At 42.1% G+C, this 24,231-nt stretch overlaps 1 protein-coding gene across 4 annotated transcripts in view; it reads right to left on the bottom strand.

The window, feature by feature from the left end:
• RBFOX1 (RNA binding fox-1 homolog 1) overlaps window positions 1–24,231 on the bottom strand; it is a 722,992-nt gene that overhangs the window by 530,398 nt on the left and 168,363 nt on the right. For 2 of the 4 annotated variants that reach the window (XM_087729106.1, XM_087729107.1), the window contains exon 1: window positions 16,569–16,881. The exons of 1 other annotated variant lie outside the window; for it this stretch is intronic. In XM_087729106.1, coding sequence (XP_087585232.1) covers window positions 16,569–16,712 — 144 coding nt within the window. In that variant the 5' untranslated portion in view covers window positions 16,713–16,881. Of the gene's footprint in view, window positions 1–16,568; window positions 16,882–24,231 lie in introns of those variants that run through there. One more of the 4 variants, XM_087729105.1, reaches the window with a different exon arrangement.

Raw genomic sequence — 24,231 nt, 5'->3', positions numbered from 1 at the left:
ATCATCATCATCACCACCAGCAGGTATTATCTTCTAAAGAATGCTCAGAAGATGTTCATGGTTTAGGGTCAGAATAAGCTTCATCCAAAATATATTTGGTAATTTCAGATAATTATTATTTCTCCTTCTTCTCCTTCTCCTTCTCCTTCTCCTTCTCCTTCTCCTCCTCCTCCTCCTCCTCCTCCTCCTCCTCCTCCTCCTCAATATCCATCATCACACTTTGGTAATCATGTTGGTAATCCTCCTCCTTTCTTTCCTTCCTTCCTTCCTTCCTTTTTTTTCTTCCTTTCTTCTTCCACCCTCTTCCTCCCCCTCCTCTACCTCCTCCCTTTCTTCTTCCTTCCTCTTCCTCCTCCTCTTTCTCCTCCCCCCCTCTGCTGTCTTTTCCACTTTTGCTATATAAAAGGAAAGGAGGCACTTCAGCAAAGCAATTCCTTTGTGCTATTGTCATTGAGAAGTGACCCTGGTTGACATAACTGTCCTCACAAGGACCTCCTGAGCTATTATTCAGGAAAGAAACACTAAGCACTTGATCTCTCCTTTTGTTCTGTTCAGGGTTTTTTTTTAAAAAAAAATCCTCTTGCATTAGTCTGCCCATGAGAGTATGGATGGGGGTGGGGATGGGAAGAATGAAACCATCCAAGAATGTAGCAGGACAGGATGTTCAATAGATGTTAATGTTCCTATCTGGTGCCAATGAAGGGCTCCTGGATGTGAACCGAAAAGTTCATTCATGAACATCAAATGACCTTCATTTTTATTAATTAAAACAAGTGGAGCACCTGGACACTAGTGGCTAAGTCTGCATGAAAGGTTATTTTAGACACTCACACTTTTAAGATTGCCCTTTTCTTTAGGATTAAAGTTTCTAAGAACACAGCAATGTCCCCTAAATTGATTTATCCTCCTGAGATGTTGGGATCCCCAATAGAAATTTTCCCACTTCTCCTTTTTTTGCAGAACAATAGCAATAACACTTAGACTTACATACCTCTTTACAACCCTCTTTAAATGGTTTACAGAGTCAGCCTATTGCCTACAACAATCTGGATCCTCATTTTACCCACCCTGGAAGGATGGAAGGCTGAGTCGACCTTGAGCCGGTAAGGATCAAATTCCTGGCGGTGGGCAGAGATAGCCTGCAATATTACATTGTAACAACTGCAACACTGTGGCTTCCTTCCTTCCTTCCTTCCTTCCTTCCTTCCTTCCTTCCTTCCTTCCTTCCTTCCTTCTTTTTTTCTTTCTTTATTCTTTCTTTCTTTCTTTCTTTCTTTCTTTCTTTCTTTCTTTCGCAAGCTATAGCAGACTTATATACCACTTCACAGTGCTTTACAGCCCACTCTAAGCAGTTTATAGAGTCAACCTCTTGCCCCCAACAATCTGGGTCCTCATTTTACAGACATTGGAAGGATGGAAGGCTGAGTCTACCTTAAGCCTGGTGAGCTTCGAACTGCCGGCATTGCTAGCATCCTTGGTCTAGGGACATGGCTTTTGCCCTAGAAATGATGACAACACAAGCATTTGTATTTCCCTTACGGGGATGGCATAAGCAGGCAGGTTCAATGAATTGGAAAACCCAGAAAATAAAAGCAAGATGGTTTGCCCTCAGCCCATGAGCTACTGGGCAATTATTTCAAGGCCCAGCTGTAAGGGCATGGAGAAAAATAAATAACTAAATAAAACTCAAAACAGATGGCAAATGAGTTTTGGGCACAGAGGCTCGTTCCATTCATGCACACATATGGAATGGTTTTTGAGTGGGGGTGGGTGGGAGATAACCTTTCATGTGAAAATTACGAAGAATTGGAAGCCCAAACCTGAAAAATGCAGTTGGATTCACACATTTGATAGTAGTAGATGTATGACATCACAAATCAACTAGGAAGGTGGGATATGCTCTCTCTCCGTGTGTGTGTGTGTGTGTGTGTGTGTGTGTGAGAGAGAGAGAGAGAGAGAGAGAGAGTTTTCTATCTATCTATCTGTCTGTCTGTCTTTTTCTATCTATCTATCATTTATTTTTCTATCTACCCTTTCTTTATATCTACCCATCCCTCCATCCATCCATCCCTCCATCCATCCATCCCTCCCTCCCTCCCTCCCTCCATCCATCCATCTATCTATCTATCTATCTATCTATCTATCTATCTGTCTATCTATATCTTTATTTATTTATTTATTTCTCTTTCTTTCTCTGTCATCTATCTATCATTTAGCTTTCTATCTACCCTTTCTTTCTATCTACCAATCTATCTATCCATCCATCCATCCATCCATCTATCTATCTAATCTATCCAATCTATCCAAAAAAAAACCAACACACAATCCATAAATTGGAAAGCCTCACACATAGAAAAGCCATGAATTGTTTTTGTGCGGAAATTCATTCAAAGGAAGGAGGGGGAATAAACAGGTCTGCTGCCAATTTTTCTCTAGTGTGAAATTCAGAGAGAAATGCAATGAGATTCCCAATGTACAAATTATGCACATATGCTACGTCATATAGTCAAAATCAGAATACAGGATAACAGAGTTGAAAGAGATCTTGGAAGGCTTCTAGACCAACGTTCTGCAGCCGATTGCACTGTTATTGTTTGCTTTGGGAAGAAAAATGCTTTGTGTTTTACATTTTGTCAAGTCAACTGTCTTATCTTGGCAGGAGTGATCATCCCACTTGGCAGCTGAATCATTATAAATAGACCAAAGTACAATCAAATAAAACAAAAACAAAACCAACTGACCAGCCAACCACAACAACAAAAAAATGTTCTGTAACTTTAGGATGAAGGATGAATCTTGCCATGAAGGTCATAGGTGGGAAACACAGGTGATTATTCCTCACCCCAATGAGGTCAACACGACAAAACAAGCACCTTGACATCATACAAGCTCTGCTCTTTTGTATTTGTGTAGCAACACTGCCTGTGAGGATGCAAGTGGTTAAGTTTATTAAATCACAATCAGTGGTGGGATTCAAATTTTTTTTTTACTACCGGTTCTGTGAGTGTGGTTGGGTGGATGGGTATGGCTTGGTGGGCATGGCTTGGTGGGCATGGCAGGGGAAGGATACTGCAAAATCCCCATTTCCTCCTGATCAGCTGGGACTCGGGAGGCAGAGAATAGATGGGGGCAGGGCCAGCCAGAGGTGGTATTTACTGGTTCTCTGAACTACTCAAAATTTCCACTACCGGGTCTCCAGAATTGGTCAGAACCTGCTGAATACCACCTCTTGTACCAATGCACATTTCACCCTGGACACACCATGGGCCCCTCAGGTCCCCCCCCCCATTCTCATTGACACTTTCAGTGGAACAACTAAAAACATACTTCAAATTGCATTTTTATCTGATTATAGTTGCCTAATTTTACGTAGGTTACTTATTTTGTCACATACTTGCTTGCATTATCGGGGAGAGATGATTTCTCCATTCAGCTCGAACTTTGAGAAATCTCAATTGATTGCCAGTGTGCAAGACATTTGGAATCTTACAAGGAAGGGTGTGCGTGTGTGTGTTCTGATCGAGGCTATCTGGCTTGGAGAGCTGACAGGTTGATATCTGCAGAACTTGGCCAGGAGTCTCGGAGAGTCACGAACCAATTAAGTGAACTAATTTCTCCTGCAAACTCCACTCCCCTTTTGCTCCTCTTTTGTTTCCTCTGGGAGGGGCCATTCATTGTCCACCTGTGGCCTTACTCCTAAGTGGACCCCTGTTCGTTAGCTTTTCCTTTCATCTGGCAACTCTGTGCATGTGCACACTAGGAACAGGCTCCAGCTGTTTGTCTTCCTCACTGATGTCTGACTCTGAAGGCAGCTGATAACTGGGATATGGTCCTGGCCCCCTCTCTGCCTCTGACACAGAGCCCTCATCATGGCCCATGTTCCTCCCCAACCTCCTCACTGTTGCCAGCTCTGTTGGCGGGCCACAACAGGGGGTGAGAAATCTTCATGGATCTATTTTTTAAAGAATGTTCAGTGTCAGTTTGGATTGTAAAGGGATCCGTATCCATAGCAAGAAGGATATGAATGACTGAATCTCCTGTGAGGGAAATTTCTACAACTAAAGGCATTTTTAAAGCATTTGGTTCCATGCAGATTGGTGCTGAAATAGACAGCAATGCATCTGTTGATGAGGATAGGTAAAACTGGATGAAAAAGACACAAATTATGGTGACACTGGGAAAATGTTGGTTAGATCATACTAGCAAAAAAGGTTTAGAATTGGGAATAACTGACTGAACCATCAAATTCAATCAATTGATGCCCAGTTTTCAAAATGGGATTCCAAATTCCTGTAGAAATGGTCTATGACAAATTTAAGTTTTGTTTCTTTAAGATGTTGTGACAGAGTAAATTGGAGCCTAGTGTCATAACACATACATTTCATGCACAAGTTACAAAAGTCATAGCTTTGATTCCTGACATTTTACCTTCAAATGCTTTGAGCAATAGACCTGAGAATAAAATTAGTTAATGATTTGGGGGGACCGATAGTTTCCAGAACAGAATCTTAGATTTGACATGAATCCAGTTCAATCTTGTATATGACATGATTAGTATAAGACATGATTTTACCCCTAGTATGAAATATGGGACATATCCCCTATGGGATGAGTGATCAATTTGACACAAGAAGCCATTGGTTGCCCTCTTAACACTGCTGGATGACATCGCCAGGTCTCGCTGCTTTAGCAAAGTAAGGAGATGATTCCCACCCTGGTCAGTGTCTCTTCACACTTCTACCATCAGGCAGAAGACATCAAAGCATAGCCAGTGGAACAAATAGGTTTAAAAATAGTTTATATCCTTGGGCTTAAGCACAACCACAATCACTCCATGTACATGCGGAAATGTATGACTAGTTTTTTCTTTTTCTTTCTTTTTCTTTTCCCCTAATTACTTGCATAGGGATTATTCTTTATATTCTTTATGTTGTTTGTATTTTTTTTTGTCATGGATTGCACCAGTGAGGCTAAATCCAATTTTGTTTTTCATACATGATGTACAATGACAATAAAGGCTATACTATACTATAATATCTAACATCTACTCTAGAGGTTCTAGTGGCTGTCATTTGGCTTCTGGTTGCAGATTCAAGGTGCTGATTATGATGGTTAAAATCCTGCGTGGTTTGGAGCCTGTTTAATTCAAAGAATGCCTGCTCTAAAATCAATCTGGCCATCTCTTACATCTGAATGAGGAGTTCTGTCAAATGTTCCAAACACTCAGGAGTTGCCAATGTTGTCATCCCTTCTGTAAAATAACACAGAATACATATGGACCATCACTTTCGGAATGAACTTCCACAATGAGGTGGACACCAATTGCATTTGGGTCTGATCTTGTGGGCTGCCCCATTGTGGCTTCTACAGCTTTCTCCTTTGTTCTGTTGTTATGAAACTCTGCCTAGGGTATACAATAGGGACACAGTGGTTCAGTGGCTAAGACGCTGAGCTTGTCGATCAGAAAGGTTGGCAGTTCAGCGGTTTGAATCCTTAGCATCGCGTAATGGAGTGAGCTCCCGTTACTTGTCCCAGCTGCTGTCAACCTAGCAGTTCGAAAGGACGTGAAAATTCAAGTAGAAAAATAGGAACCACCTTTGGTGGGAAGGTAACAGCATTCCATGCGCCTTCAGAATTTAGTCATGCCGGCCACAAGACCAGAGAGACATTTTCAGACAGCGCTGGCTCTTCAGTTTTGAAACGGAGATGAGCAAGCCCCCTAGAGTATATGCTGCACAGAGCCATTTGGGGTGGTGGAGTGCAGAAATACCCACAATAAAATCAAATATCAAAATAATTTCACCTACACTGAGACATCTTGCCACATGTCTGAAAAACTATGCAGACTTTCTTCAAGATTATTGGGGTTTAAATGGCCCCATCTCGTTGCCATGTAAGCAAATAGATGGTGCCTATTCCAGACACCTAATACACTAAAGATGACATGAATTCAGGTTGATGTCTCCTGATATGTATGATCCATCTGTTTAAATGGATATTTAAACAGATAGATCATACATATCAGGAGAATTACTTATTCTGGGGGTGTGGGGATTCCAACTAATAATATATTTTTTTAAAGATACATGTCATGTGTTTATATGTATTTAGATTTATACATACAGGAGGTTTGTCAAGATCACAGTAGGTGAAGAAACAATTACACAGTTGGAGTCCATGAAGATTGTCCATCATCCAGATCATGGTTCTCCCAAAGGTTCTTTTTCAAGAGGAAATTGGACTTTCTTGGTTTTTCTTTGAAGATGTTTTGCTTCTCATCCAAGAAGCTTCTTCTGAACTGAAGAAGCTTCTTGGATGAGAAGTGAAATACCTTCAAAGAAAAAAAACAAGGAAGTCTGGTTGCCTCTTGGAAAAAAAAAACCTTTGGGGTAGAAAGTTGGATAGAAATGGTAGAAAATATTTGTAGCTCCGGTTATAGATTTAGGGTTAGAGGTTTTTCCTCCAAGCTTCCTGCTTGGCTCCTGTATATTACGCTACCAAACTAGGTAACATGGATAGTAGGGTGAAAATGTTACCTAGTTTGGTAATGAAATGTCCAGGAGCAGAAAGCTTGGAGGAAAAACATCTGCCTAAACCAGTGATGGGCAACCTTTTTGGCGTGGTGTGTCAAAAATCGGCAAAAAATCGAGCATAACTCGCGTTGTGTGTCACTTTGACAAAAACATAATTTTGCGCAATTTATAGTTTAAACTACAAAAATGTATAATTGCAATATATAATTGTATTTAATAAACCAAAAACAAATTATTTAACATACCTGCTTAGTAACTTCTTTGTTCATCAGTCGATTTGTATGTTGCCCTTGATATTATTGAACTTGTTTGGGGTGCCGTGAACCAGGGCTGTGGAGTCGGCTGCTTCCAGCTCCACGTCCTCATCAACATGCCGCTCCAGCCCGCCCCTGCTATGAATATTCCTAGTGACGCGAGGGCGAAGAATATGAATATTCATAGCGGGGGCGGGCCGGAGCGGCATGTTGATGAGGACGTGGAGCTGGAAGCAGCAGACTCCACAGCCCTGCCGTGAATTGAGATAAGTGAGGGGGAGGGCGAATTCTTTAACTAACCTGCCTATTAGTGACTTTTTTGTAGACTCTCTGTGCCGGCCTGACTGGAGAGAGGCGCGCACTGTTCCCGCGCTCCTCTCCTGCGGGTCCTCCCTCGCCGCGCTGATGACGTGTGTGCGCACGGCACACACGCCTTACCAGCAGCCAATGCGCTCAGAAAGGGGTGGTGGCGATACAGTAAGTGAGTGTGGGCGGGGGAGATCACACGTCCCGCCCCCCCCCCCCCCGTTCCTCCAGCACAGATTCTTTCATCCTCGGCGGCCGTGCAGGAGCCGAGGATGAATCGCATGAAATCCTGTGCGTGTCACCCCAAATGGCTACGCGTGTCAGCACTGACACGCGTGTCATAGGTTCGCCATCACTGGCCTAAACAGTTGGAGGAGTTAGATAGCTGTCACAGATGGGTGGGGGGGTGTAGTTGTGATGCCAATAAGCTGCCACATGTTCTCTAACAATATGTCATTCTGTAAGGGACTGGGCAACTACATACAGGTTCGGGTTTTTTTTCCACCAATCTAACGGAACTTGCTGTATTGATAGACATATTAGTAGAGTTTCCATGGGCAATTGTAAGGCTGAAGCTGGACCATATGAGTATTGATGATCTTTCAAACAGCTCAGTCTAAACTATTTATGACTTTGAACTTGGGTGAGAGTTAAATTGGCAATCAATGCAGCTGAAATGGAACTAACATTGCATGTCCCAGTTCATTCTCCCAACTGGATTGTTCTATCCTACAACAGCAACCCTTCCAAAACTTCTTTAAAGTAAGATGGCATACAGCAAGTTTCCTTATCCTTCTCTAAAAAGCACATAACCAAGTATGGGTGATTTGGAATCCACCAAAACATTGACTCTCCTGGTAACCAAAAACCATCTTTGAATACATAGACATTACTAAATCCAGCAGAACCACTAAAATTTCATTCTTCCTGGAAATTGTACATCTTCCTTCCTTCCTTCCTTCCTTCCTTCCTTCCTTCCTTCCTTCCCCATCTCCATTCTCCCCTTCCTTCCTTCTCATCCATCCACTTATCCATTCATTTTTTCTTTAATCAAATTGTAAGATATCCCCACCAGTAGTACTTCCATCATACCTGCATTATGACTTAGTTGGGAATGAAAACTAAGAGAGAGGAGGAGGAGGAGGAGGAGGAGGAGGAGGAGGAGGAGGAGGAGGAGGAGGAGGAGGAAAAGAAAAAAGAAGATGAAGGAGAAGGAGAAGAGGAGGAAGAGGAAGGGGAAGAGGAGGAGGAGGAGGAGGAGGAGGAGGAGGAGGAGGAGAAGGAGGAGGAGGAGGAGGAGGAGGAGGAGGAGGAGGAGGGAGGAGGAGGTGGTGGTGGTGGTGGCTTTGGTTAAACAATAACTTCTGCACTGGTGATTTAATGGAAGTACTTGTTTGAAGGGGAGGGGAAACAAAGTTCCAAAACTAGCAAAAAGAAAATGATAGAATATCTAAATGGTAAAGGTTTTGGCAGTCAGGTATTTTTTTTTCTCCCTGCTCCTTGTATTTTGCAAAACTTTAGAAATAACATATTAAAAAATGTTATTCTTTAAAATAATACAATCATCTCTATATAGAAGGCTGAATATTTTACCCTTTTACTATAATCAGTAAAAGAAAGAAAGAAACCGATTTCTCCAATATGATTTTTTTTTCTTGATTCAATATCTCCACTATGAACTACTATCTAGTTAAAGACAAAACAGGTTGATATTGAAGTTTTAGTTCAATTGCTTTCGATTTCCTGGTGTCCGGCATGAGAAATGGCTCCATTTAAGACAAATTACCCTTTGCACAAATCACTTCACCATTTCAAACAAACCAAATGCATCATCATTAACTGGGAGGAAATCTACCAATTGCATGATATTGGCAATGCCATTGCTTTGTTATGAAAAGGACTTGAACGTGAACTCTCTGTTAGTGCAAAGCAGAACTACAAGAATTTTCTTTCTTTTTTTCTTTTTACAAGGGACCAGAGTAAGTTTCTTGTGGATTGCTGATAGTAGCCTCCAGTTAACTGAAACTAGCTGAAGATATTGATAGAACATCTACCGTGTTTCCCCGAAAATACGACATGTCCTGATAATAAGGCCATGGCACATTTTTCTGGTGGGCAAAAATATAAGCCCTCCCCCGCAAATAAGCCCCCTGGACAACCCCCCACCTCTGACCAGACAAAGCACTGCTCACCAACCTAGCGGTATCCCAAAGATGCCACTCTGGGCGTATGCTCTATGGTTGTGAGCTGGCTGTCAGCAGAGCATACAACCATACAGCATATGCCCAGAGCGGCCACTGGTTTGGAAGCCACCAAGAAAGCCATGCTAGGATGGCGGTGACGATGGCAGCGGAGGTGCCCTGGCTCTGCAGGGAGACTTGGACCAGGGCATTGTGAGGCTGGGAGGCACGTGAGTGACAGTGGAACAGTCGCTCGCATAACCCCCCTCTCCAGCCATGCAGAGCACCATTCACTGGTATTTTGAAGGCGCCAAACTGCAGGAGCCAGGCAGAGGTGAACAGGCGCTCATGCGGCTTGGCAATACCCCTAGGTCAGTGAATGGTGCTGTGCCCAGCTGGAAAGGGGGTTTGCCAGGTGGCTGCTCATGAGCATGGTCGCTTCATGGCTGTTGTGTTGTGCTGTTGCAACACAGCCATTTATCCATGAGGCTGTGCCAGGCTCTTTGGGAGCCCGCCTGCAAGAGAGCAGCCACCTGGCAACCCCAAAACAGTAAACCCTCCCCTCATAATAAGGCCCAAGCCATTTTTTGTATGTAAAAAGAAAGACCCTGTCTTATTTTCGGGAAAACATGGTATTTCTGCATCAGCTATCCATGACTTATGAGAGATCAATGGGAATAATTTAGTTATCTTCCTTCTAAGACAGGTAGGTAGGTAGGTAGGTAGGTAGGTAGGTAGGTAGGTAGGTGGGTGGGTGGGTGGATGGATGGACGGACAGGCAGACAGATAGTGTAGATAGATGATAGGCGATAGATGGATGATGGATGGATGGATAGATGGATGGATGGATGGATAGATAGATCATGAGAGATAGTGGAAGAAGAAGAGGATGAGAAAGAGGAAGAGGAAGAAGGAGGAGGAAGAGAAAGGAGGAGTGGAGGAGAAAGAGGGGGAGGAAGAAGGAGGAGGAAGCGGAAGGAGGAAGAAGAAGAGGAAGGAGGAGGAGGAAGGAGGAGGAGGAAGGAGAAGGAGGAAGGAGGAAGAGGAAGGAAGAGTGGGAGGAAAAAGAAGAGGAAGAAGGAGGAGGAAGAGGGAGGAGGAGGAGTGACTTTTTGGTGCTGTCTCCAATTTCAGAATGATTAAATTAAAAATTTCCAGATAATGTCCTCATTTCTCTTCTGAGCACCAATCTATTTTTGTACTGACAAATACTTTAATGTATAATGGTATATAATGATGTAGTTAAAACAATATATTTTATTCTGCCTTCACAATATAATGTTTTAATCTGCCTTTATATGTCTCTCTCCCTTTATGATTTAAGATCTGCTATCCTGTTTTTTTTTAATTCATTCTTGTTTGTTTGTTTTTTATCTGCTCCACTGAGTTGTAGATAATCTATATTATTATTGTGCTCTGTTGGCATGACTGGTGGGTTTTCATCAAGTAACTATATTCTAATCACATTAGAATAATATAATTACTGTTTTTAATGTAACCATATATCAATAATCTACTTTATTCAATTATTAATGAATAGATAGATAGTCAGAAGGATAATTAAATTTTGGAAGATTGGGTGCCTAGCATAACAATGGGTGACCTACATAGTATATATTAAAGATTCCTGGCTGGGTTGAGATGAATTGCCAAACTCCAAGAATAGATAGAAGGAACACAATATCTCAACTAACTTCCATCAGTTTTTGAAAACTTATGTGTCTTGTCTGCTTTATAAAGACAGCTCAGATCTCAGATATCTAAAAGATCTTGAAGGAGAGAGGGTAGAGTCCCACATACATAGAGTAATAGAAATATGAAAGCTAGCACATGAATCAAAATGGAGCCTATTGTAAGGAATTCTATGGAGATGGGATATTTGGAAATCCTGATCCTCTGGGGAAGGAAGATGGATAGATGAGAGACGTGTGTGTGTGTGTGTGTGTGTGTGTGTGTGTGTGTGTGTGTGTGTGTGTGTACAGACAGACAGACAGACATAAATGGATAATAGATGAGAAAAGATAGATAGATAGATAGATAGATAGATAGATAGATAGATAGATAGATAGATAAGATAAGATAAGATAGATATAGACAGATGAAAAAAGGGAGGTGAGAAAAGATAGATAGATAGATAGATAGATAGATAGATAGATAGATAGATAGATAGATAGATAGATAGATAGATGATAGATAGATAGATAGATAGATAGATAGATAGATAGATAGATAATAAAATTTCATTTTGAGATTTAAAGATTCTTACAGAGACAATACTTGTTTCAAATATCTTTTATGCCCAATGATATTTTTGGTATCATGCTAAAGACAACTTCTATAATCCTATATGTGTTCAGCTGAAATGAAACTCCTTTGTAATCTGGGACACTTTCTTGAGATTAAGCATTTCTGTTTTGGTGCTAAATTTGGCAAGATTGTTCCCCACCCCACCCCCCCAAAAAATCAGCTCAAATGCTTATGAACAGTTCCTCTTTGTGGAAATTAACACAAGGTTTTGGGTTTTTTTTTTTACTTTTTCCTGTCCCTCTTAATAAAGAGCTTTTGCTTGTGATTTTTTTCCAGTAACCCAGAGAAGGCCTACAGCAAAAACATATGATTCAAACTGTTTAGCCCCATCAGACCTCCTGATACATCTGTTTGAATTGCTTGTGTCTACCAAAGAGCTTTCCTCTTCAACAAGAACATATTAGATAATCTAAAGAAAATATAGATTGTCGTTAGTGCAAAAGATAAGCAATTTTATGGAGACCTCTAAGAAATAATTCCCTGACCGCATAGAGAATCTTTGAACCATGGCAAGTTTTGTTCATCAAGTGATGTACCAGTATTTGAAGAAAACAGAAAGAGAAAAAAATTCCCAGAGTGGACTCATTAGCTCATGGATTCTCTAGAGACAAAGGAAGAAAATTTATATATAACCGGTAAATGTTTCTTCACATCTAAGAAAATCAGAATAGCGTTCCGTGGTTTCATGCACAAAATCAAATTAAATCCGTGAAAGCCATATCAATTTTTTTAAAGTGTACATCAAATTTATGGTGTTCAGTGTTCTGCATCTAGTTAACCCACAGACAGAAGACTAAAAATCCCATAATTCTGCATCAAGAATACAAAAGGAATTGAATTGCCCAGCTGTCAGGGTGATGTAAACTAGCAGATTAGGGTAGGTTTATATAAGTTATATGCGTAAAGGAGATTGGGAAAGTGCTGATATTTTTTTCCCCTTTGCAGGGGAAAAAAGAAATTGATTTCATACATTTGTTAGTAACAATGAATGAGTGCCAACTAGAAAGTACAATTCTGCAGGAAGTTTGGCAAAAGCTTAATTCATGTTTTTTCGGGTGATTGTTATTCCAAGTGTGTCTGTGAAAGGCATGGGGGATGAAAAAAGGTTATTGATGGGAAACCTTTCCAGCTTAGAGTAGGAATTCCCTAGCTGCAAACTGCAGAATGTTCTAGGCATATTAGCAATGGTTGCATAGGAAAAGTATCCAGGAAAAAACCAACAACAATTGATTCAATAAACTTCGAATGCTAGCTTTATTCCATGGCAAGGGTTTTCAAACTCTTTCAAAATGGGATATTCCTAAAACTCTGATCCAGTATTAGAGAAAGAGAGGGGGAGAGGGATGGAGAATGACTGCATTGGAGTGAACCTTCGTTGCTACTGTGGTCTTCATATTCTTGCGGAAGCTCCATCAAATTCAACACAAAACATGCTTTAACAAGCCTTGTTGCATGGCAGCTTCCCCCATGTTTGAATAAGAGAACCTAGAAAAGTAATTTGGATCTGGAAGCTGTTCAGGGGAGGTGACCAGCACATGAGGTGAGGAGAACGGTTTAACAAGGAGAACTGGTTAAATATGGAAAGAAATTACTTGAGTGTCACATTGCCAGGACTGATAGATCTCTCGTTCAGCACTAAAGTACAACCAAGGGGAAAAAATTGGCCAGAGGTATAAATAACCCCGTTTTGGATCATGCTCTGGCCAGTTTACAGCTTCTTCCATTCGTCTTCTCCCTCTACAAGACTCTAAAGCAGTAAATAAAAAGCCACAGATTCAGATGAGAAAGGTGTAGATATCTAAACATCTACAACTCTTAGGAAAGGATTCACTAGATATGGGAAGAAATCTCCAAGTCATGGGTTCATAACTGTATTCATGGCTGTGCGTTAGGACATTCAAAACAGCTAACTAACTACTGCTGTTCTTTTTCTCTCGGCATACCTTTACATGAAAATAAAATAGAATAGAATAAAAAATTAAAGCCTGATTTAAAAAGTGTTAATGACACAATCTTCTGCTGCAGAGATTGAGCCCACGCCAAGAGCTAAAGAAGGGAGAGTCTTCAAGGAACAACATAAAAGCACATTAAAATTGCTTCTCAGCTTTTGTCTCTGGCTGCAGAGAAGACCCTAAAATTAGCCCCATGCCATAAAAGACCCCTAAAAGAATTGTGAGCAGTTCACCCAAGGCCCGTGTATATTTTCTTAAATTGGGGAAATTTATTATGCTGGGACTACAGTTTCATAAACGCTTCCCAAACCAGTATAAGATGAAGGAATTGCTTCCCCAGCCTTCTTCATCTTTTTTTTTGTTTCATCATCTTCCTCATAATTATGTGATCTTGTAGTTTGTGCACACAGATTAAAGTTTATCACTTTCATATTTAAATGCGTGTTTAAAGAAAATAAAGGAAAATAAAACACTAGGAACAATCCCTTCCTTCCTTCCTTCCTTCCTTCCTCCCTCCCTCCCCCCTCCCTAAATTAACATAGGAAAACATAAGCATGTCCATACAGAAATGCACAAATCTTTCCTACAGTCTTTTTTTAAAGATGGCACACAGAAAGTGTGACAGTAACATTAAGACCTGTAACTAAGACCCTTTAAAAAAAAAGAACACACAGAAACAAGCACACACATGTGTGTGTAAAAGAGAGAGAGGGATTCTGACACACGGAAATCCACCCATATACATGAGACTGTCTAGATTATAATGATGAATCTTTTAACACTCAATTAGTTCCTTCAATCCTGAATCTATTTCTTCGGGTAAGAGCCAGATCGCAGCACAACAAACACACAAGAGTTGATTTCTTTTAAGCTGCTGAGCTTAAAACTGCCCTCCTATAAGGAGATCTATGATCAATTCAATTTTATTTTAACAAGAAGACTGTCACTAGGCAGGGAAGAAGCATCAGAACATTGCTTGCTTATCCCCAAAGATAAATACATTAAAGAGAGAGGAACAAAGGGAGAAACTTCAGCACACAAGAACATAAGTCATTTAAACTATCCTAAGAGCTGAGGGTTAATAGCTAAGAGTCACAGTCCCTATGGTTCTGCTGAGCTTTAGTAAAACTCACAAAAAAGGGAGGGGGGAAGAGAGGACACCCTCCACAGAATAAATGCAATTAATTTCATTTGCATGACAATCTATTTTAATCTGGCTTCTGGAAATTTAGGGTCCCCCTTCACTAAAGTAGGGAGCAGGGGTGATGCTTTGCAAAATCTAGATATTGTGTGTGTATGTGTGTGTATGTCTCTATCTATCTATCTATCTATCTATCTATCTATCTATCTATATCTATCTATCTATCTATCTATCTATATATCTATCTATCTATCTATATCTATATCTATATCTATATCTATATCTATATCTATATATATATATATATATATATATATATATATATATATATATATATATATATAGAAGAGAGAGAGAGAGAGAGAGAGAGAGAGAGAGAGAGAGAGAGAGAGAGAGAGAGATTTATCAGCACAAACATAACTTATATATAGATAGATAGATAGATAGATAGATAGATAGATAGATAGATAGATAGACAGACAGACAGACAGACAGACAGACAGACAGACAGACAGACAGACAGATAGATGATAGATAGATAGATAGATAGAGAGAGAGAGAGAGAGAGAGAGAGAGAGAGAGAGAGAGAGAGAAAAGTATATATGTATACACACACACACACAGTATATAGACCAGCATATACATATACATATACATATACATATACATATACATATACATATACATATACATATACATACACATACACATACACATACACATACACATATACATACATACGTACGTATGTATGTATGCATGTATATGCATGCATGCATGGTCACGCACTATTGTGGGCGCAGACAGAATGTTTCAGCACCTTGGCTAGCGAGAAAGCTCTTTCTATTGGATTACTTTTAAATAAACGGACTTGGAAGCTTTGCTTTCATACTTTTCAGTCCTCCCCGCCCCCCTTGTTCCTGTGATTTCACCCCCAAGACCTGAAAAGCTCCATCCGCGCCCGAAGAAGGTTTGCTAGAAAGAAGACGCCGCTTAAAAAATAAGTCAAGTAGGCAGCCTAATTCAGAGGGAGAAAAATACATACACACGCGCGCGCTGACAAATCGCAGGTTGACAAACGCCTCATCCACGAAACCCAACCAACTTCTCAAATGTTCAGGGCGCCCGCGTCTTTCGCCTGTTCAATAGACTCTCGCTTGCCCTCCAACCGCGCCTCCTTTTCAACAAAGAACTCGACCACCGCGAGCGGTTTTCGTCGACATTTGCAAGAGTTAAAAACTTCAGAGGACGGTCGGAATAATCAGCTCGTGTCTCTGGGTTAGACGGGCTGCCGGCGTGTCGGAGTAAGATAAAGTTTCCCTCCGACACCTCTTTCATTTCATTAAATTCCCTTTTTTTGTACCCCTTGCCAAAACCCTTTTAAGTAGCAAAAACAACATCTTTATTAATTCCGTGTGAAAAACAACAACAACGAATGCATAGGAAAAGCAGCGGGGCAGGGGAAAAAATCCAGAAAAAAAAAAATCACCCTCAAACTTTCCCAAACCGTACATATTTAAGGCACAGTTAAGGGACTAAGAAGATGGAAGAGCGGGATTCCAATTTCAACCCTCCCAACGGATTACTCTTATTAATGTGCACACATGCATAGGGGCGCAGTTTCTGCAAGACAGGGGCAATTATACACTTCATTCAGGCAGAAAGCTGTTTTTTTTTTCTTTCCATCCGTCCGAGAGTCGCGGGAAAGACAGGGAAGGGGTAGAGAAGGTAGCTAAGTAAAGAGGGGCAGGTTTTTGTCTGTATGCGTGCGTGTGTGTGCGTGTGTGTGTGTGTGTGTGTTGTGTTTAGGAAATGTGTGTGTGAGAGAGAGAAGGGGGGAAAGAGAGAGAATGGGAGGAGAGAGGAGAGAGGGAAAAAGTTCCTTATGGACTTACCTGCTGTAAGTACATAAGAGTCAAGGCGCAGGAGAGCTGGGGACACATACCCACATTCGGAAGTGCCACGCAAGTTGTCCCTGTCAGAGGATGTTGCATGTTGCCACTCTCCACTCGGCGGACGACAAGTGAGGGGGCTTGCATGAGGAGAGGCTAATCCTGCCTCAGCGCCGAAAGGGAGAAGAAAGAAAGAAAGAAAGAAGAAAGAAAAAGAAAGAAAAAGAAAGAAAGAAAAAGGACGCGTTCTTTCCCCTCTGTCTCTTTTTCTCTCTGTGTCTCTCCCCCTCTCTCCTGCTCTCTTCCCCTGTAAAACTGCCGCCGCTCACTTTCTCCAAAGGGGAACGGGGAGGGTGGGTGGGTGGGGGGCTTTCTTCCAGCCGAGAAAATCAAAACAAAAAGAACACCCCCCTTCAAGACACGCGAGAGAGAGAAAAAAAAAGAGAGAGAAAGGGATAGAGGGGGCGAGCGCGCGCGCGCGTGCACGCACCCTTGCCCCGCCACACTCTTCTTGCGGGGTGGGGTGGGGGGTGTTATGAAGATCAGAGATGAGGATGAGGAGGGCGGGTATTGGTTTGTGTGTGAGGCTCTCCACCCCCCCTCCCGAGTGTGCAAAGCCTTCCACGCCGGGCGTCTCTCTCAAGTCAAGGCCATTGGCTCACAATTGTGTTTTTCTTTTTTCTTTCCTTTCCCCCCTTTTTTTATCCCCCCCTCCCCAAAGCGAAGCGAAGGCAAAAAGAGAAGAAGAAAAAACCCGAGAGGGAAAATTTAGGGGGGGGAAAAGAGGAAAGGGGGGGAGGGAAGCGAGCCGGTGAAAGCGAGCGGTTTTAATCGTGTGAGAGAAAGCCGCCTACAGCCTCCGAACAAGATTCCCCCACAATGTCACCCAGCGCATGAAGGGTTTTGCTACACACACACACACACACACACACACGCACGCACGGACAAACACAGAGCCCGCTTGCACACTCGCTGCTCTCTTGTACGGGAGCGAGAGCCGCGGAGGACAAATCAAAGCCCCTTTTTCTGCTCCCACGGATTGAAACGACGGTTCCTCTCATTTGTCTAAGGGGGTCCCAAGACAGGAGGGGCACTCGAGCCCACTCCCACCCAAATTCAAACAATTGCGCGGTGGTGATGGGTTTTTTTTTTAAACGCCCCCAGAGAGTGGCAAAGAGAGGAAGAGGGAAAAGAGTGTGGGGGGGGGGGACAGGGAGAGAGGGCAAGATATATTGCACCACCGGCCTGATGTTTGGAGCAAATTAATGTCAGTGCCCAGCTGGGGCTGGAAAGACGGTCGTGGGTTAACCCCCCCTCCACCGCAAGCCAGATCGGATATTTCGTTGGGCGAGTGGCGGGCCTTGGACAGGCCGAAAGGCAATGGACCCTTTCGGGGGAAGCAGATGGGAGGAGGCGGGAGGTAAAATCCGGGTTCAGGTGGACAAGAAAGTTGGCTTCTCCAAGGAAGAGACCCCTTGGGATTCTGTTCTTGGATGTGGCCAAAACGCCCTAAAGAATTCTGGATGGGGCACACAAGCCGAAGCAATTCGTTGTTTCAGTGAGGGTTGCGGTCATTAGAAACACAAACAGTTCTAGGAGAGGCTATCAAAAAAGCTGAGTGGTGGGCTGAATGTAGAGGCCAGCGTTTCAGAGACGGAAAAAGGTGCGAGGGTCTCTGTGCGTGTTTGTGTCTGTATTTGTATTAATCTCTCTCTCTCTCCCTCCCTCCCTCCCTCTCTCTCTCTCCCTCCCTCCCTCCGTGTGTGTGTGTGTGTGTGTGTGTGTGTGTGTGTGAGAGAGAGAGAGAGAGAGAGAGAGAGAGAGAGAGAGAGAGAGAGAGAGAGAGATTTTATTTCCCATCACCTCCCACAAGCTCCTCCCACCAGCCTTTGCATTTTCACAGGAGCTTGTAAAAGACCATTAACCATGGTGAAAAATTAGATTAGGCACTGCAGTTGAATCTTTAAGGGTTATAAGGAATAAAAATCATGGTATGGCAAATTCCATTTCCATTTCCATTTCTCTCTCTCTCTCCCTCCTTTCTCTCTCTCCTCCATCTCATTCTCTGTCTCCTCTCTCTCTCATTCTCTGTACCCCCCTTATTCTCTCTCTCCTTCCTCCCTTTCTCTTCTCTCTCCTCTCTGTCCTCTCTCTCATTCTCTCACACACATTCTCTCTCTCTCTTCTTTCTCCCCCTCTCTCCTCTCTGTTTCCCCTTTCCCTCTCTCATCTCTCCCATTATCTCTCTTTCTCTCCTCTCTCTCTCATTCTCTGTACTCCCTCGTTCTCTCTTTCCTCCCTCCCTTTCTCTCTTTCGCTTCTCTCTCTCTCCTTTCTCTTATTCTCTCTGTACCCCCTTTCTCTCTGTGTCTCTCTGTCTCTGTCTCTGTCTCCCTCCTGTCTTCAGGAAGAAAGAATCCAAAACAGACCCACATAAGTAAATTCCTCTTATTAAAGATGATTAAAGGTGGCCCCTAAGACCTATCCATTACAAGAGGCAATTCTGTCAGGTTAGGTGAACAAATACCATTAGTCATCCAGGGAAAAAAACCCTAATATTTACTACTAGTGCTACTTTTTAAACTTATAAGTAATAGATATGCCTTCCTGGAATCAGAGTCCCTCCACTAAAATCTGTTGTCTTCTCTTTATTTTATGGAGTAATAATTATTCATTAGCAGCCCAACTTAATCTTCATGTAATCAAACGGATGTGGCTGCAAATGAAATTTATGCATAAAACTTGTCCTTGAGGTCAAATTTCACCCTCTTCCTTTTCTTTCCATACAGGAGCAAAAGGATGCGGGGGGGGGGGGCACTAATGCTAATCAAAAGAATTTAGACATTTTCAGTTGAAGATTTCCTTCCTGTCCTCTCCTTCCCAAGGTTTTATTTTAAGAAGGAACTCAGAAACTTAAAAGAACTGGGAAGGAAAAAAAGTTATCTGTACAGAACAGAAGAAGCTAACATTGATACCCAGGAATGGAAGATTCGGTGCAAGGATTGCAAGATTTCAAGCGTTTATCTCAAACGATCAGCATTTCACATATTGCTGGGTCTTCTGTCTGAAATTGCTGCTATATTCTCACAGCACACATTTTCCTTTACATTTTATTTTGTCTCCCTCCCCTTCCAGCCATTATTGAACTAAAACTCAAACAGAACACCAGAGGATTCCTGCATTACAGGCAAATCACTCTTAACTTCAAAAGTAGTTAGCTGTTGTTTAATAAGAAGTGCAAACATTTTTTTCAAAAGGCTTCTTGTAAAAACACCCACCCGCCCATACAACAGGACACATTAACAATCTCACTGCAACCCACTCTAATCCATGGGACATGGCCTGCTATGACTACAAACCTTTTCTCCACCAAAGCGCAGATATCTTAACCTGCTCCACCCCACAGCACCTTGTTAAATTTCCCCCCAAACGATAATTAAAATAAAAATGCACAATATGACAGACAGACACACACACTTGGGACTCACAAAGAAGGGTGTCTTTCTTAGGCTGAAAAAGTCGATGTGGTGGCACGGTATCATAAAGCTTCTGCTACTCGGATATGACTGCTAGAGTGAACAACCAAAATTAATTTATAATGGGGAAAAAAAGGAAAAGGGAAAAGGAGGGGGGATTGAAAGCCTAGATACAGGCAGACACAAAAGGAAGAAAGGAAACACTAACATAAAATGAAGTCTTTTATTGTCACTTCTCTTTCCCCCCCTTGCATTCTGTCTCCCTTGCCTTAAGCAGTCCCTTATTCTGATAAAATTATCTTGCTTTTCCTTTTTCTTTTCCAGAACAATAAAACATGTTATTCAGTATATGTCCCAATCTGTCTTCCTTCCTTCCCTTCATCCCTCCTTCCCATTTTTCCTTCCTTCTTTTCTCTCTCCCTCCCTCCCTTCTTTTTCCTTCCTACTGTATTTCCTTCATTCCTTCCTTTTTTTCTCCCTCCCCATTTTTCCTTTCTTTTTTTCTTCCTCCCTCCCTTCTTTCCTTCTTCCTTCCTTCCTCTCTTCCTCTCTTCCTCCCTTTTTTCTCTCTTCCTTCCTTCTTCCCTCTCTCCCTTTTCCTGAAATTTACATGCTTCTAGGATATTCTTCTCCTTTCTTCCATGCTCTCTCCCTCCCTTTTTTCCTTCTGTTCTTCCTTTTTCCTTCCTCCCCTCTTTTTCCTTCCTTCTTTCTCCCTCCCTCCCTCCCTTTTCCTGAAATTTACATACTTCTAGGAAATTCTTCTCCTGCCTTCCTTCCTTCCCATCCATCCATCCATCGTTTCTGATAAAAAACAGGAATAATTTATTGTATAAATAAAAGGTAGGAGTTTAATGCAACTCATTATCAAAATATTTTGTGAAAAATACATGGCAAGGAGAGATTTAAAAAAACAAAACCTATCTGCACATAATATTGTGCTTTTCAAAATGAGAAAGAAAGGACAAAGCCATCAAACTTCAAATATTTTGCAGGTGAACTCCTCTGAACTTTCCCTGATTGCTTGTTTTCCGAATTTAAACAATATGTCATATAATGGGTGAAATACTTCTTCTACCAAGTGAAAAAAGGTTTGCAACCAGGGAGGAGCAACACACACACACACACACACACACACACACACACGGAGGGAGGGAGGGAGGGAGGGAGGGAGGGAGGAGAGAGAGAGAGAGAGAGAGAGAGAGAGAGAGAGAGAGAGAGAGAGAGAGAGAGAGAGAGAGAATTCCTCATGCATTTGTTCACTGATGGATTGTACATACATTCTGCTCACTCCCCTTAGGAAACGGAGGATGAAAGTGAATTTTAGATTAATTATGTGGTTGTCAGCTACAGAGCAATCCTATCTAGGTTTGTTCAGAGGTCAGTTCCAATGTTACAACTGAGAGTCTTTGGGCCAAAACTTGTATTCCAATATTGGGCTACCTGGGGATTTCTGGAAGTTGAATTATAAAGGTAAAGGTGAAGTTGAAAGATAAAGGTAAAAGGTAAAGGTTCCCCTTGCACATATGTGCTAGTCGTTCCCAACTCTAAGGAGTGTGCTCATCTCCATTTCAAAGCTGAGGAGCCAGCACTGTCTGAAGACATTGTCATGCTCATGTGGCCAGCATGATGAAACGCCAAAGCTGAATGGAACTATATTAACTTCCCACCAAAGGTGGTTCCTATTTTTTCTACTTGCATTTTTACATGCTTTAAAACTGCTAGGTTGGCAGAAGCTGGGACAAGTAACAGGAGCTCACTCCTTTACATGGCGCTAGGGATTCGAACCACCAAACTGCCAACCTTTCTGATTGACAAGCTTAGCGTCTTGGCCACTGAATTACCAAATACCGAAGTTGAAGTCTACAAGTCTTTAATTTACCATTGAGAAAAAAAACACCCATTTTAATGGCTGAATTGATACATAAGATTAAATTTTTGTTTTATTAACTAATTCATAATGGGCGAATCAGTGAAAGTTTCTAAGCTTTACATACTACAGCATCTAGATTTGCACAAGACTAAGTCACAAACCAAGAAAAGAAGTATTGCATGAATTTCTGGAAACTTGGTGGTACTTCGTCAAACAAGATAAGGCGAGATGGAGAGGGACATTAAGTCCAATATAGCAATAGCACGTAGACTTATATACCACTTCACAGTGCTTTACAGCCCTCTCTAAGCAGTTTACAGAGTCAGCCTCTTGCCCCCAACAATCTGGGTCCTCATTTTACCCACCTCGGAAGGATGGAAGGCTGAGTCAACCTTGAGCCTGATGAGATTTGAACTGCCAATTTGCAAGCAGTTGGCAGGCAGCAGAGGTAGCCTGCAGTACTGCACTCTAACCACTGTACCACCATGACTCTTTGTAGCACCTCTAAATGCTTAGCAGTTAGTTACGCATATGGTAAATCTTTTGTCAAGGTTGAGTACTTGGAGTCACCATGGAGAGGCTGAAATGGTCCTAAGTGTGAAAAATGTTCATGAGTCCCCCTTTTAAAGTGTCGTTGTGACTAAATGAACTGTTGTAAGTTGTAAATTGATGACCACCTATAGTGACATACCTTTAAAGACATACCTTGAAGTGTTTCTTTTTAAAAAAATTTTTAAAATAAATGAGATTAATCTGTTGGTCCCTCATTGATTAGCGGGAGGCAAAGCATCACCCCCACCAACCTCACTCAGTGAGCATCCTTTGGTAAGGGGTAGGTGGAGTAATGCTGAGTGATACAGTTACAGATTAACGGAGTTGGAAGGGACCTTATAGGTCATCTAGTCCAACTCCCTAACCCAAGCAGGTGACCCTACCTCATTTCTGACAGATGGCAGTCCAGTCTCTACTTGAAAGCTTCCAGGGATGAAGCTCCACAACTTCCAAAGGCAACTTCTGTTCATTGGTTGATTCTTCTCACTTTCAGAAAAGTTCTCCTTATTTCCAGGTCGATTCTTCTTGATCAGTTTTCATCCATTATTTCTTGTCTGGCCTTCAGGTGCCTTGGAAAATAGCTTGACCCCTTTCTCTCTGTGACATCCCCTCAAATATTGGAAGATTCCCCTGGTCTTCACTAGACTGGCCATGCCCAGTTCCTGTAACCGTTCTTCATATGTTTTACTCTCCAGTCCCCTAATCATCCTGGTTGCTCTCCTTTGCACTTTTTCTAGAGCTCATGAGAAATAATCTTTTCCAAGCTTCTGCTAATTAATTAATTGTTCAAAGCAAGCGTTCAAGAAAGATGTAGCCTGCTTTTTAAAGCAAAAATCCATAGCTGGAAGGAAACATTGGCCGATCTTTCTGTGACCTGCCCTTGTGCAAACAATGGTTTCACAACCAGCCACTTCCCATGTCACTAAACTGCACTTGCTTCTAACCAAAATAGAAGGGGGGGGGATCAATTTTAAATTGACTCAGGTGCTTTGCAGTATTTTTCTCCCAGCCTGGGGACCATATAGGCTCCTGGTTGGAATAGACCCTTGAACAACAGAGGAAAAACAACTGTCACGTACAGGTAGCTTCATGGTCCTACTACTATGGTCAGAAGACTGCAAGATCTGACCTTAGATTAGATTAACAGAGTTGGAAGGGACCTTGCAGATCACCTAGTCCCATGATGGTGAATCTATGGCTTGCATGCCAGATGTGGTATGCAGAGCCATCTCTCCATTCCATGTGAGCCATTGCCTGTTGCTCTTCCGAGTTCCATCACACTGGCCAGCTGGTCTTCCCACACGCGGGAGTGCTGGAAACCAGAAGAGCAGTCGCCTGCTGTGCATGCACATGCTGGTTTCTGGTGTGAACATGTGCACTGGGCAGCTGGTCTTCATGCATATGTTCGTGCCAGAAACCGGAAAACCAGGTAGCTGGTGCACATCAGGGGTAGGTTCATGCCAGTTGTAACCTCTTCTATAGAAGAGGTTCCACAAATCTAACGTGCCGTTTAGAACTGATCCCAGCTCTCTCCCCTTGCCCATCCGCACATCATCAAGATGAAGAGTGAGAGGAGGAATTCTGGGAGTTGAAGTCCACAAGTCTTAAAGCTGTCAAGTTTGAACACCCCTGGTTTTTTTTTTTTTTTTTGTAAAGAGTTAGGGGTGAACGGTCTTGTAACTTGACAGCTTTAAGACTTGCGTGCTTCAAATGCCAGAATTCTGAGGAAACATTTTGGTTGCTAAGCAAGAGTGTTGTTAAGTGA

This window comes from Thamnophis sirtalis, unplaced genomic scaffold (assembly GCF_051295495.1).
Source record: "Thamnophis sirtalis isolate CommonGarterSnake01/CBP01778 unplaced genomic scaffold, rThaSir2_p1.2 scaffold_14, whole genome shotgun sequence".
Classification (NCBI taxonomy): domain Eukaryota; kingdom Metazoa; phylum Chordata; class Lepidosauria; order Squamata; family Natricidae; genus Thamnophis; species Thamnophis sirtalis.
Note: the sequence above shows the minus strand (reverse complement) of the source record. Positions and strands in the feature narration are given on the sequence as shown.